Source organism: Mesoplodon densirostris, chromosome 20 (assembly GCF_025265405.1).
Source record: "Mesoplodon densirostris isolate mMesDen1 chromosome 20, mMesDen1 primary haplotype, whole genome shotgun sequence".
Taxonomy (NCBI): domain Eukaryota; kingdom Metazoa; phylum Chordata; class Mammalia; order Artiodactyla; family Ziphiidae; genus Mesoplodon; species Mesoplodon densirostris.
In genome coordinates this window covers 27,498,280-27,512,683 of record NC_082680.1, presented here as the reverse complement: position 1 = coordinate 27,512,683, position 14,404 = coordinate 27,498,280, and the positions used below count along the sequence as shown (strand labels likewise).

General features: G+C 40.3%; 1 protein-coding gene across 2 annotated transcripts in view; it reads right to left on the bottom strand.

Annotated features, from left to right (window-relative positions):
- The window catches only part of UNC5D (unc-5 netrin receptor D), a 620,692-nt gene that overhangs the window by 60,602 nt on the left and 545,686 nt on the right, over positions 1-14,404 (bottom strand). For both annotated transcript variants that reach the window (XM_060085992.1, XM_060085993.1), the window contains 2 exons: positions 12,286-12,663; positions 7,101-7,185 (listed from right to left, as the gene is read on the bottom strand). In XM_060085992.1, coding sequence (XP_059941975.1) covers positions 7,101-7,185; positions 12,286-12,663 — 463 coding nt within the window. The remainder of the gene's footprint in view (positions 1-7,100; positions 7,186-12,285; positions 12,664-14,404) is intronic.

The following is a 14,404-nucleotide window of genomic DNA, read 5'->3' as shown; positions in this document are numbered from 1 at the left end:
TGCTGTAGGATGGCTTGAGACATAACCTAGTGGGTAAGTCCTCTAAGCTGGAGAAGGCAAACAGAGATGCAAATCATCCCAGAGGTTTTGGCCAGGTTTCCTCCCTGCAGTAATGTCCTGAGCAGTCACCTGGTGTCAGGGTAGAGCCAAAGGTAGGTGCTCTTATTTTATGCTCAAGAGGTAAGGTTTTGACTGGGACCACTACACTAATTGCAGTAGCCTGATGGCAGGGGTTTCTTAGCTTCTGTGAAATCAGAGCCCTTGGAGACTCTGATTCATAAAGTATGAACTCAGTTAACAAAATATGAACTCAGTTTCATATTTTCCTGGGATGGGTGCTTTCAGAATGGCCTCAAATGTCTGCTTTGACATAAAGAGTAGTTTACTAGAAACAGATTCATTTCATTAAAACCATTTTTACAAGTAGAATGGTCATACATGTTTTCTTTTTAGCCTTCTAGAAATGAGGTCCTCCCAAACAGCCTAAGGACATTTCTGAGTGCTTGTATCCTCTATCAGGCATGGTATGTGAGCAAGTGTGTGTTTATAATTTTGTTTTTGTGTGTGTCATTCTTGCAACCATGGAGGAAAGGCCACATGAAGCCATTCCATAGAAGTAGCTACAGTGCGGTGCTGAATGGTGAGCCTGTTACCAGAGAAGAAATTGTCTACTCTCTTCCATCTCAGGCCTACTTTTTCTGTCTTTCTAGTCTTGTAATTGGTCTTATTTCATGCTTTGCTATCAAAGATATTGCACCATCAAGGCACCACACCCCACAAAAGTTAATGTTTCCTAACACCAGCATGTCTGCCTTCCCACTCTTCACCCCAAAATGTACCCAGTGGGAAGACCATACCATTTGAGAGAAAATAAAAGCACGGTAGAAAAACAGTGGTTGAAATACTCCATCTGGGTTGAGCCCAAATTCCAAATATGTGTCCTTTTGTAAATTCTTCAGTAAGATTACATTTCCAACTCTAGTCTAAGCATTTGGTCAGGAATATCCACATGACAGTGTAACTGGAAAAAGAAATGAATGTTTGCCTTTGGTTTCATTTTATTGCTTCCCAGAAGAAAGCTCCATATAGTAATGTTCTGGTCCATTTCTCTACTCACCAACCATGGGTAGGAAGGGGGGTACAAAATGAGAGCTGGGAGTGGGTAGTAGGAAGATTGTGCTACATCTGTATCATTTTCTTACTGGGGTATATGTGGGGGAAATCTCTGAAAGGAGACAATTGATTTTTTAATCCTCTTGTTTAAACACCTTAATTAAAAAAATTTTTTTATTGGAGTATAGTTGATTTACAATGTTGTTTCAGGTGTACAGTAAAGTGAAATCAGTTATACATCTGTCCACTCTTTTTAAGACTCTTTTCCCATATAGGTCATTACAGAGTACTGAGAAGCGTTCCCTGTGCTATACAGTAGTTTCTTACTAGTTAATCTATTTTATATATAGTAGTGTGTATATGTCAATGCCAGTCTCCCAATTTATCCCCCCCTTTCCCCTCTGGGTTCCGTAAGTATGTTTTCTACATCTGTGACTCTGTTTCTCTTTTGTAGATTAAAAAAAATGGTACAGATGAACTTTTTTTTAGATTCCACGTATAAGTGATATCATCAGGTATTTGTCTTTCTCTGTCTGACTTACTTCACTTGGTATGATAATCTCTAGGTCCATCCATGTTGCTGCAAATGGCATTATTTCACTCTTTTTTATGGCTGAGTAATATCCATTGTGTATGTATGACATCTTTATCCATTCCTCTGACACTTAGGTTGTTTCCATGTCTTGGATGTTGTACTGCAATGAACACTGGGGTGCATGTATCTTTTCAAATTATGGTTTTCTCTGGATATATGCCCAGGAGTGGGATTGCTGGATCATAGGGTAGTTGATTTAAACACCCTTTTTAAATAAAAGTTACCAAAACCTGTTTAGAGAGGATGAAAAATCCACATCCCCCCAAAGCTCCCGAAGAAATAGAAAGAAAAGACACAAATTCTTTCAAATTAAAGTTTGGGAAAAGAGGCAGCCTTGTTGAGAGTGATCACTGCTGGTTTCCTGCCCTCCAAAGCCGTCTTCGATAAAGGCGGCCACATTTGGCATTGACTTAGCTTCTTAAATACACTTGATCCAGGAGAATCCTAAGGGCCTCTCACCAGCAAATACTTCTGGCAGCTCCAAGTTTATGCCATTGCCTTTCGGTGAGGCTACTCTAGCTTGTGACATCACGAAGCATCCTCTATTTTGTGAGTGAAGCAGTGCCTGAAACTTAACCTTCTGTCTCTCTGTGGCTGGGCCTGGGGTAGAGTTGGAAGGAAGCTGCTTAAGGCAATATTCGGGCAACAGAGTGACTTCAAAGCAGAGAATAAATGCTTGGATTTGATACCTATACCCCAGTGTTCATAGCAGCACTATTTACAACATCCAAGACATGGAAGCAACCCAGTATCCATCAATAGACAGATGGATAAAGAGGGATGTGGTACATATATACAATGGAATATTCCTTAGCTATAAAAAAGAATGAAATATTACCATTTGTAGCAATATGGATGGACCTAAAGATTATCATACTGAGTGATCAAGTCAAAGACAAATATTATATCACTTATATGTGGAATCTAAAATAATGGATTTATTTATGAAACAGACTCACAGACATAGAAAACAAACTTATGGTTACCAAAGGGGAAAGCAAGGGGGAGGGATTAATAGATAAACGACAAGGATTTACTGTCTAGCAAAGGGAGCTACATTCAGTATCCTGTAATAACCTATAATGGAAAAGAATCTGAAAAAATATATGTATAACTGAATCACTTTGCTGTACACCTGAAACTAACATTTTAAGTCAACTATACCTCACTTAAAAATAAAAAAGCCTGGATTTACCGACTGTTCTATACCCCCTTCCTACTTTACACTGTATAAATACTGGAAAATGTATCCTGGAGCTGGAAATCACTGAGTTAATAACCCTTATACCTTTCTTTGTCTGGTGAATTTCTACTGATCTTTTAGTCACCTTCCTTCCCTAGCATCTATCCTTAGAATAGATTAAGGGCCTCCTCTATTTTTCCCATTGTTTTCTATGAAATCCTCTATTGCAATGTCATTCCACATTGAAGTATAAAGTTATTGTCTTTGCCAAATCTGGGCCCCATTCTGTATGTTTCACGGTGTATTTCCATTATTAGGCATAAGCCCCATCTCTCATCAAACATGTCTTACTGGACTCAAGAATAATACACTTAATTATTCCTTAAAGTGGGGAGTCGGATGTAGTCTAAAAATACATTATTAGTCAGAAACTTTTGTTTTGGTGCCCAGTCCACCTAGGCAAACCTACTAACTTTGTTTTGGTCTTCATTTTCAAATCTACAAAATTAGGGTAATTATTATTACTTACCACAGCAGGATGGATGAGAAGATTAAAGGAAATATTGTAGGTAGAATACTTTATCAAATTTAAATGTATCAATTTGGTGTTCTTACTTTATCTTTCAAATTGTAGTATCACTGTATATCCTGCAATCCTACAACATCCCTATGAGGTAGGTACCTACTATTGTTTTTCAGATGAGGACACAGAGTCAAGGAGCTTCATTAACTTACCTAAGGTCACATGAATAAAACCAGTGAGTCTTAAGTCTGAACCCTGAGCTCAGATGCCTGAGTGCACACTCTTAGCCCCTGAACTCAAATGTCTCCTAACATCATGTCCACTAAGTTTCAGCACTGAGGTGACACCTGTTTCCAGACCTTTTTCTCTCAACTATGATGACGTAACAACAGCCAGTTACCTCTGTAGATGTCTCAGCTTGATGCTGCCTTCCAGTCCTGCCTAATTCTCGGTGCTCTTCCAGAGCGATTCCAGGGGCTGCCTCTTTACAGGGGCCAAACCTTGGAATGCAACGTCAGAAAGCTGTTTCCCTAAAGTCTCCGACGTCAAGGAGAGGTGGCATCCTTTAGTCCGTGAGCACCGGAATTGGAGTCAGATGTCCTGAAGTCAAATCCCAGCTCACCGGTAGGTAACAGGCCTTCGCAAAGCAGCCTCACTTCTTCGAACCTTCATTTTTTAGATCTTTTTTTCCTCATCTCAAAAATTGGTACAAAATCCCCTTCTTTTGAACATAACTGGGGAGCTTAAATGAGTTAAGCACATGAGAGCACCTTTGCAAGTTATACTGAAACAGAGGTAAGTAATGACTTTTCCAAGGATGCGAAGTCCCCTTCTAGCGAACCATGTAAGGTGTATATGTGTACAAAAAGTCAACAGAGTTAATTCCCTCGGCATTATAACCAACCAAAAGTCCAGATGGCTGGAGGAGGTTAGAAAAGATTCATTAGGATGGTTGTTCAAGTCTGAGAGTGTAGACAAAGCAGGGACATTGAGGAAGGTACAGTGTCCTCTTAGACTTCCCACGTATGCAAGTAGGACGTCCCAAGAGAGACAGGGCACATTCAATTCAAACAATGAACAACCTCCCTTGAAACTTACCAGAATATTAAATATATCCATCTGAGACTATTTGAATACAGGGGCTTGAGTCTGTGGTTACCTCCACACACCCCTACCCCTGGAAATCTGGTACAGAGTTCGGATCCTTGATATCCATTATGGTTCCACTAAATCATCACCCTGCTACACCAGGGGTGTGTAACTCAGAAAGGAGCAACAGAAATAAATCAACAACAGCCTTTCAACACAGCATAAAGATGGTGTTCAGAGAATCCTGCTGTAATTCTGTGTGTGTGGAGGTGATGGAGACTCAGAAAACTCAGTTCTCACACCTGTGACCCAAGAGGGAGGGAACTCAGATGGCTCTAGAGGAAAAGGTGAAAGAGCCAGAGCAGTGCTATGCCAGCTCCATGAACTTTGAGGAAATGGGCCTTAATCTGGACACAAGTACAGAATGAGATGGAAATGGGTTTACAAGTGGCCTTACAAAGCAAAGATGGCACTGAAGAGCTATATCAGTTGTCTTCTCCTGATTCATCACAGGACTAAAAGCAGAACTCAGATGCAAGCAGCCTCCTGGCAAGGATGGGGAAAAAAAATGTACCTGAGCTTCAGAAAAAGTAACTAAAAGGCATTTACTATTTTTAGTGTTTTTGTAAGTATGCAGTTTGGAGCTCCTTGAAAAGGAGTGAGACTAGCCAAGGAAGCTAAGTGGGCTGTAGTCTAGTGGTGTGAAGTAGGAACATCTGGGAAGGTTTCAGTAACATGGAAAAAAATGTGTGCATTCTACAATTTTACTTCATCCTCTGTTAAACAGAGAACTACACGCTTACTTCATAGATCTGAAGCCTTGGATGAACTCTTCTTGTTTCCATCCACCTTCCTGAAGAGCAGCAATGAACCTGTGCCTCAGATACAGATGGATAAACCAAACTGATTAACATGGAACTTACAAAGCTTAGCAGGGGTTGATCCCAAGAGGCCAAAGCCGTCTTTCAAAGTCTTTGAGCTCTGGTGAGTTTTTATGTATTTCTCTTTCTTATTTTTCAACTACAGGATGTCCCAAGTAATATTTCCCTCATTTTTGAGCCATTTAATGTAAGTCCCTGTATGTTTGATGCCTTTGGACACATTCTAGCTCTGACCTCCTAAAAAGAAAGTTCTAGTAAGAGATGGGGATTGAGGTGAGCTGTGCATTAGGTGCCTTTGAAAATGTGGATGAGCCCTAGGCTGGTTCTTGCATAATGAGGTGAAAGACCCTGGGGGTGTGTTTGAGAGGAAGGAGCTGAACACAGGCTCCGTGGACTCATTACTTCTAAACCACTAAGGGAGCAGGATGCAGCAGGGAGGAGGGTTTGCAGGAGGCCATGATTTTCAGGCAAGGTTGACTGGATTCTGCCTCAAACTTGATTTTTGAAGGGTGATGCATTTAAAAGCATATGTATAATTGACCATGACCTCAATTTTGAACAGGTACAGTTGCTTAAATAAATCCACCAAAGAGAGAAAAATGAGGTGACTTTCTTCCAGAGAACTCCATTTTTAGGGCTGCTTAGTTGAGAGTCTGAATAAAACCTCTTGCCCTTTTTGCCAAGTGGAGATATTTAAACACTGGCATGTTTTCAGGTGCACAGGTAAAGGACCTAGGTCTACAGAACTGAGGAAATAACATAAGAGCCCGACATAGCACAGCTTATGTGCAAATCCTCTGAAAGTCTCCCCAGCAACCAACTAGCAGAGCCTTTTCTTCCATTTTTTCTCAAGCACCGTAGAGCAGAAAGTTAAAACCACTGGTTACTAACAAATCCTCTTATGGAGATAGCTATCAAGGTCTGTTCAAACCATCTGTTTCTCTGACTGTTTTTCCTTTCAGTGTTTTTCCTTCGTGTGTGTATTTTTTTTTTTTTGCTAAGAATGACAAAATCTATTTTAAAATAACCAAGATGTTATGACTGAAAATGCCAGAGGTATATAGACCCAGTTTATAAGAGAAATTGCTTTCTCAAGAGGAGTTTGGTTTATTTTGTGTGGAGGCAGGCAACATTTCTACAAATATTATAGTTGCACTAGGAAAATAACCAACTACTTTCATTAAGAGTATGCAGCAAGATTTGTATTTGTTCATGTAATTGAGTTCAATGCTGCTGAAATTTGTCAGACCTGAAAGCTACTGAAGTATCGACTATTTTTTTCTTTGAGGAAAATTGCCTAAGAAATTGTCTCTCGGCTTTAGGGCAGGTCTTCTGTTGATATTAAAAGGTCACAGGTCAGTTATTCTCTGCATTTTCATAATGTGTAGCACCAAAGGGTACCTCCAGGGATGATATTTTCTTCTTTTGAGAGGAAGGCTCTGTTTCGCAGTCACTGTTTGTGGAGAGACCCTGATTATGCCTTGCCTATGGATTTACTGTTTCAGTGTCTGCTGTCTAGATGTTGGTGACTTGGGTTAGCTGCCTAAAAAATGGACAGCCAACAGTTTTGCAACTAGTTTTTCCCTCTGTGTAGTCAAGTAGCTCACTGTCTCACCCACACACCACTGTGTCACATTATCTTAATAACTTCAGATTTTCTGCAGAAGTTCCATTTCATACTTAAGATCTCATTAATATGCCATCCTTGTCTCTTACCTGGGTTCACCTTGGTTGATGGACATGTAAATCTCCCAAGAATTCTCCTCCGGGATGGCACCATGTGGTATCAGTAAACTCACCCCTGAAACAGAAAAAGCCAAGAAATCATTTGTAGATTCTCCAATTATCCTGAAGCACCTCAGCTGAACAGCTTACAGCTGCTCTCAAAGAGGGACCACCTCACAGCACTTTATGAAATTCCAATCCTGGCAGACATTGTTTCCTAAAGTGACATAAAGAACTGCATATTAGTCAACTGTGTACTCAAATTAGATTTTTATTTAAAGTCTTCCTAATGTAAATTGGTGAAGCTATTGTGGAAAGCAATATGGAGGTTCCTCAGAAAACTAAAAATAGAGTTGCCATATGATCCAGAAATCCCATTCCTGGGCATATATCTGGACAAAACTCTAATTTGAAAAGATATATGCACCCCAGTGTTCACAGCAGCACTATTTACAATAGCCAAGACATAGAAACAACCTAGATGTCCATCGACAGAGGAATGGATAAAAGAAGATGTGGTACATATATACAATGGAATATTACTCAGCCATAGAAAAGGAAATAACACCATTTGCAGCAACATGGATGGACCTAGAGATTATCACACTAAGGAAAGTAAGTCTGACAAACACAAATATATGCTATAACTTATATATGCAATCTAAAATACAACAGAAACGAACCTAGGAAAGAGATTCACAGACATAGAGAACAGACTTGAGGTTGGGGAGGGATGGATTGGGAGTTTGGGGTTAGCAGATGTAAATTATTACATATGGAATGGATAAACAACAAGGTTTTCTGTACAGCACAGGGAACTATATTCAATCTCCTGTGATATACATATTTATATTCTTTTCCATTATGGTTTAACTGAATCACTTTGCTGTAGAGCAGAAGTTAACACAACATTGTAAGTCAACAATACTTCAATAAAATAAGTTAAAAAAATAGTCTTCCTAGCATTTTAAAAATTCTCTTATAAGATTTGGTGTCCTGAGACCTGGCACTATCAAACATATCTGAAAACATATGACTTTATCAGTTAATCGACTCTAAAATTTCAAAAGGTACTTCTCTATCCATTCATTTCCTGAAAAGGTATCTGGGATGATGCGGGAGCCATCTAACATTTTGCTAGAGCCTGGTGTGTAACTGTCTTCTAAATGGTGCATCTTGAAGTCAGTTTAGGGAGGTGACCAATGGAGTAGTGCATTTTGTCAAGAAAACTGGAGAAGGAAAAAGCATGGATAAGCTTAGGAACTTATAGGTTGTTGTGTAGCCACTATTTGGCCCCATATTTGCAAACAGAAGCTAGAAAAGGTTAAAGGTGACTTAACCATATTCATTCAAGGTCAAATTGAAAAAAACTCAGTAGCCTTACTTCAGTAAAATCATATAATGAAGGGAAGGGGGGCACAGGAGGGCACATCACACTGCATTTGAAAATTCCCCTCTTTCCTCCTGAATGCTGTGAACTAAATATTTCACTTTGGCCAAGAGGGAGGAGTCTGGAGCAGGCAGAGATTCTCTTTAATGTACCTTCTTGTTTATAAAAAGAAATGAAATAGAGACACAGTAAGATCTTTACAAAATAAAATCTCAGGGTAGTCTCCTGTTCTTTGAATAATGCAGCACTCACCTTTTCCCCTTTCATTAGAGCTAATGTAATCACACAGGAAGCTTTCAGGTTGCTGATGATAATTTAAACCTAGAGATGGCAGGCTTTACCGATATCCTTCTATGTGCCTGTTAGCTGCTATAGAATCAAGGAATGCAAGACTCAGGGCAAAACAAGTTATTTGTGATTCACATTTATGAACATTATTCAGTAAGACGCTAGTTATCATCAGTATCCTTCACTAATACTAAGAATGAGGCCCATTTAAATCTTGCTTACAGCTTTTCTGCAAGGGTATTCATTTATATTCTGGACTCTAATGTCAACAGTAGGAGAACTGTAATTGCCATACTTAGTGGCCTCTGATCAGGCTTCTCCTTTAATTGCCTGTTCTTCCTTACATGTAGTTGCCAAATGAAGTGGCCTCCATTACATCCTTCCCTGCTGGGAAGCAGAAGTTGTAATACAGGATATTCAGTGTGTGTGGATGTCAACTTGAATACACACACTAGACATTGTGTATTCTTAGTTTGGCATCGCAGTTTCTCTCTGTTGCCTCTCTTTTAGACTATGATGACAACAGGGACATTTGGACCCTATTTTTTAGACACAGAAAAGCACAAGAGGTTATCATCAAGAAATAATGCCCTCTTAGGCAATTAACCCAAAATAAGAGTTTTGTTGTGCTCCTGTTTCCCATTTTTCTTTTCCTTTTTTCCCCTTGATTGGGGTATAATTCACATGCTTAAACATGGACCCATGTTAGGTATACGAATTGATGAGTTTTGGGGCAAATGTATACTCTCATGTAACCACCATCGAGATCAAGATACAGAACATTTCCACTGCCTCAGAAAGTTCCCTCATGCCCTTGAGAAGTCAGTTTGATCGCCAGCCCAAATGATCATTTATTTGCCTTCTGACATGTTGATTTGTTTGTCTTTTCTATAGCACAATGCCTGGCAGAGAGTAAGCGCTCAAAAAATAAATCATGACTATATGAACAGGATTCAATATTTTGAGGGGGAAAAAAAAAAGCCAGGCTTTGAGACATGCTGTCTTCTGCAGACCAGCAGGGCCTGACAATCAACTCCCAGATGGAGTCAGAATAAATATGCGTGTGGACTTTTGAGAAAGGGCTGTTTGTAGAGCAGATCCTACCACATTCCTTTGAAGTCGGCTTAATTCTTGTGTTTACAATGAAACATTATTCAGAATACTCCTAAATTCAACCTGAATGTATGGGATCATTGGAGCTTTAAACAATTTTACATGATTATCCTTTAAACATACTTCCCTCCCCCCACCCAAACATGTAAATTGTATATGGCAACTGCAGATAGTCAAATACAGAGGCAAAGGTCATGGGAGGTGGTACTGCTTGCGGCAAGTTACCCCTTACGAAGAATGAATGGCTCTGTAAATGTTTATGCCTGTGGTCCCCTAAAGACGTATCTATTTTCAACATGTCATTCACGAGTTATCTCTGATTAAAGAAAAATATACTCTCCCCCAAACTCCACCTGCTACCCTGACAGCCTTTTTATTTGATAAGACAACAGAGCCACCTGAGTTTTTTAGTTCATGTTTTGCATAATAAGTCATTCTGAGAGTGTGGGGACCAATGCCAGGCACCCCACAATAATTTGGGATGGATGACATTACAACAATTTAATTTCTGTGCCTTGCTTCTTTATACTTTAGCTCCCCAGGGCATATTTTACATTTATGTTCTGCAAATCACAGAGCATATGTTTCAATTCCCCACACTTATTTTTCCTCAAACTCATTCCCAGTGAACAGCTTCAATCTTGTCTAGGGCTTCTTGTTCAGAGCTCTGAAAATGCGCCTTCACAGAGGAACCGTTTGGGAATCATAGAAGACGCTATCAGAACTTTGAGTTTTCAACCCAAGTGTCTCTCAAGTCAGAAGGGAAACAAGAAAAAAAATCTGTTTCATTGTGATTTCATCTCACATTCTTTGATGAACGTTAAACAAACATAGCCAATAAATGGGTGAATCTTGGCACTTCCTCCATGTGTATGTAAATGTACACACACGGACACACAAGGATGGGAAGAGTGGGCCAATCTATTCAACCAGTAACTACTGAGAGGCACCTAAGTGCCAAGCACTAGGTAAGAAAGTGGAAATCAAAGTATTCAAACTCAACATGCAACTTCATAAAGTTCTGATGTGTATATATATACTCTTCTTTTTGAAAGGGCAGGGTTTGTATCTTTTCCAGATCCCACACTTGCAATTTACAGATTCTTACAAGAACAGTACCTGTTAATATGGCCGCCTGCTCATGTCCCATCAATCTCCTATCTGCCAAATCTCACCAGGTGGAAGGCATCACGCATTGACACTCAGACATACTTCAACAAATTTTCTTACCACATCCGAGAACACTGACTGAGGAAGATTTAGAGAATTGGAAGTATAGAAAACAAAATCATCATTGGGGCTGTACTGGAGGGCTATTTGCCTGAAATGAAGTTTTTAAGGAAGCAACTGATACAGGAAAACCAAACAATCATCAGCTTGAAACAAATTGCAGGCGCAAGTCACTAAGCTACTTAGATGGTCAGTTAGTGGAATGGTAGCATCAGACTAGTTCTACTACAGAATTCATTGTATAAGAGAAAATGTTTGATATTTTAGGTGGGTTAGTTCTACCCTACAGAGAAATCTGCCAAGGCCCTGCTGGTCCTGACTCAATGCTAGCCAGTTCTTTAACAACACTTGCAGATCTGATAGATTCCCTTTCCTCTCAGCCAACAGTGATGATTCAGAGCACTCCCTAAGTCTCATTGCTCAGAAATTGGAGGAGAGATGGCTCTCTTCCTCCATCCAGTTAGTTAGGTCTTAGATGGCAACTCTGAAGACTAAGCTATAGATACGGTGTCATTTTCAAAGTGACGTGGGCTGTACACCTTGTCAAAACATCAAGAAAATCTTCCAACCCAAAGGAAGAAAACACCCTTGAGAACTATATGGCCATGGATCTGAAGTCTGAATTCAAAACAGCAACCCAGTAAGGAACCCTCATCACTGCGCATCATAAAGCAACATTGCAGTAAGGTTGGCAGACACCGATGGTGTTTATTAGGTCAGTTACTGAGGAAGTTTGAGTGTCACTGCAGTAAATTATCAACTAGTGAGTAAACCATGCTTCACTATAAAAATGGTATTTTTCAGTCATGTCAAAGAATCTTTTCAGTGCTTCCTGATCATGTTCTAGGAAATATATTTCAAGGGGGCTTAAACTCTGGGGACCACCCGAAGCTTCTGAGCCAATATGGCTGTCAAGCCTAACAGAGCATCTGATGGAGTGTACGGTCCATGCCGAGATGAAGATGGCAAAATCTAATCTCAGTGCTGGTTCTGGTTTGCCATGTAAATCAAGCCAACTTATGGAGCCACGGTGTTTGTCACTCTGACATGGGAACAGTCACCATCTTATAAATGAATCTTACGGGACATCATTATGTAAATATAACACGTTCAAACAAATGCACGGAAATACACAAACGCACACTTACCACCCACCTGTATTTGGCATTACTAGGCGTCCTCCTAAATGGCCAAAGACTCCAGTGGTCCTCAGTTCTGTTCTTGTAGGAAGTGATGACAGATTTGGGATGTAGGGTGTTTTATTTCTGGGATGCACTGTAGTGAAGCCACGGTTGTTTCCATGGGGAAAAGTCCCGGAATGATTCTTGCCATGGTACTCAGCTCTCTCAGACACACCCAGGGAAACCATGAATGAGCTCTGCACTTTGACTTTGATGTCCGACAAAGGGTTAAAGAGTGAGGACTCTGTCATGAGTTCCTTGTCCAGGGGGTCCTGTAGACAGATGGGCCCACTGTATGTTCGGCTTACTGTTAGGTCTGGTTGCATGGAGGAATTCAAGAGCAGGGAGTTACCTGGTCAAAGAAGATTGATCTGTTACTCAGAAACCGGAAAGCATCACAGTTAGCCCTTTACATCTGCTTCTCCTAACTGTACAACAAAGGCTCGCCAGCTGCTCCGGTCAAGGCTAGCCCTTCAGACCCACCGTGGGTATCTAAAGCACCTCTAATGGCTGCTCATGAGTGCCCAGAGCCTTGGAATCAGGAGCTCTGGCTTTCACAGTCAATTCCCTGAATGCCACTGACCAAATGCATCACTTTCCAGAGTTCTTTACATGCTATCATCTTTTCAAAACAAGTATTTCTGGCACTCCACCAGGCAACTCACTCAGGTATGATGGTTTATGGGATTCTTTTAACTGGCAAAGAGAAGCTTCCAAAAAATAAAACAGGAAAAAAAAAGCTGTTTTGCAAGCCAGTTTGGAACAAAAGTAACATCTGTTCATTTTAAATGGCAAGAGATGACACAGCGTGGTGACGAGGGGCTGCTGTTTATAACAGCAGGTGGGGTGGGTGCCAGCACGTCTCACGTGGGATTCTGGGCAGTTTCTGGGGCTGGGGGAGGACATGATGTGTCCTCAGAGCAAAAGGGTCAGGGGACTTCTCAAATCGCTCCATGTCTGAGTAGCCAACTGGCTCTAAGAGCATGTATGTCACTCTGAGAGGCAAAGAGGGTACCACACAGGGCTAGGAAGACTCAGATTCCACACGGGGAGCATCTTAGAATGGCTTCCTTTCTTACTCAAAACAAATGGAGAAAAATAATCCTTACAAAAACATGAGAAATTGGACTTTCTCATCTATTGGAACTTACCGATATATATATATTTTTGCCAAGTATAAAAAAAGAAATGCTGTGACATTTTCCTGTGATGAAGTAATCTCATTTATTAGTAAATAACAAAATAACCCTCAGTTCCAAACTTCCCACCCATATCAGTCCGTCAATGTGACATCTCAAATTGAAACGCAAACCATATTAAACCATTTTCCTTTGGGGCTTGACAAAACTGTTTCAAGTATGATATTTTTGAAAATGTTGCAATTGCAGGTCATAGTGTATTAGCCTCTATTGTTTTTCCATTTTCATAATTTGTAACAATGCCAGCAGGAAATCTATAACCCTGACTTTTCCCACCTCTTTGTTCTGATGCTCTAAGAATCCAAAATCATAGAGGAGGAGGTTTAAAATGAGATGAAATGACCTTATAGATCTAAAGGCAACTTGATGAGGCATTTCTTTCATGTTTGAGGCTCTTGTGCTAAGACACAGACATAATAAGGAGCTGAGGTTTGTAACAGAACTGCATTGAACTCTCCAGGTACCAGCCTTACCCTGGGTTATGGTTTTCCCAGGCAAGAAGTGGGATTGAAGAACCATCTCACATCTGAAGAGTTTGGAGCCAGATACCCGATACCTGAAAAAGCATATCTCTGAGTCTCAGGGCTGTTTTGTCTTACCTTCTGGAGTTTAATTTCTGGCTACTTTTAAAAGACCCTCCTATCTTATGTAAAGCCAAGAAGCAAAAAACATTTCCTGGAGTTAGACTCAAGTCTAAAATGCTTGATTATCATAATATATACATATGACAGAGTCAACGGTTGAAGAAAGTTGGCAGCCAACTTGATTCCAGTTTGATAGGGGACAATCCCTCAGTGACCCCAAGTTCTTCTTTGGATGTCCTTTGAGGTCCCTCTACATATGACATTCTATTTAAGCCTCACCGTTCACCTTGCTGGGGCTCCAGCCCTATTT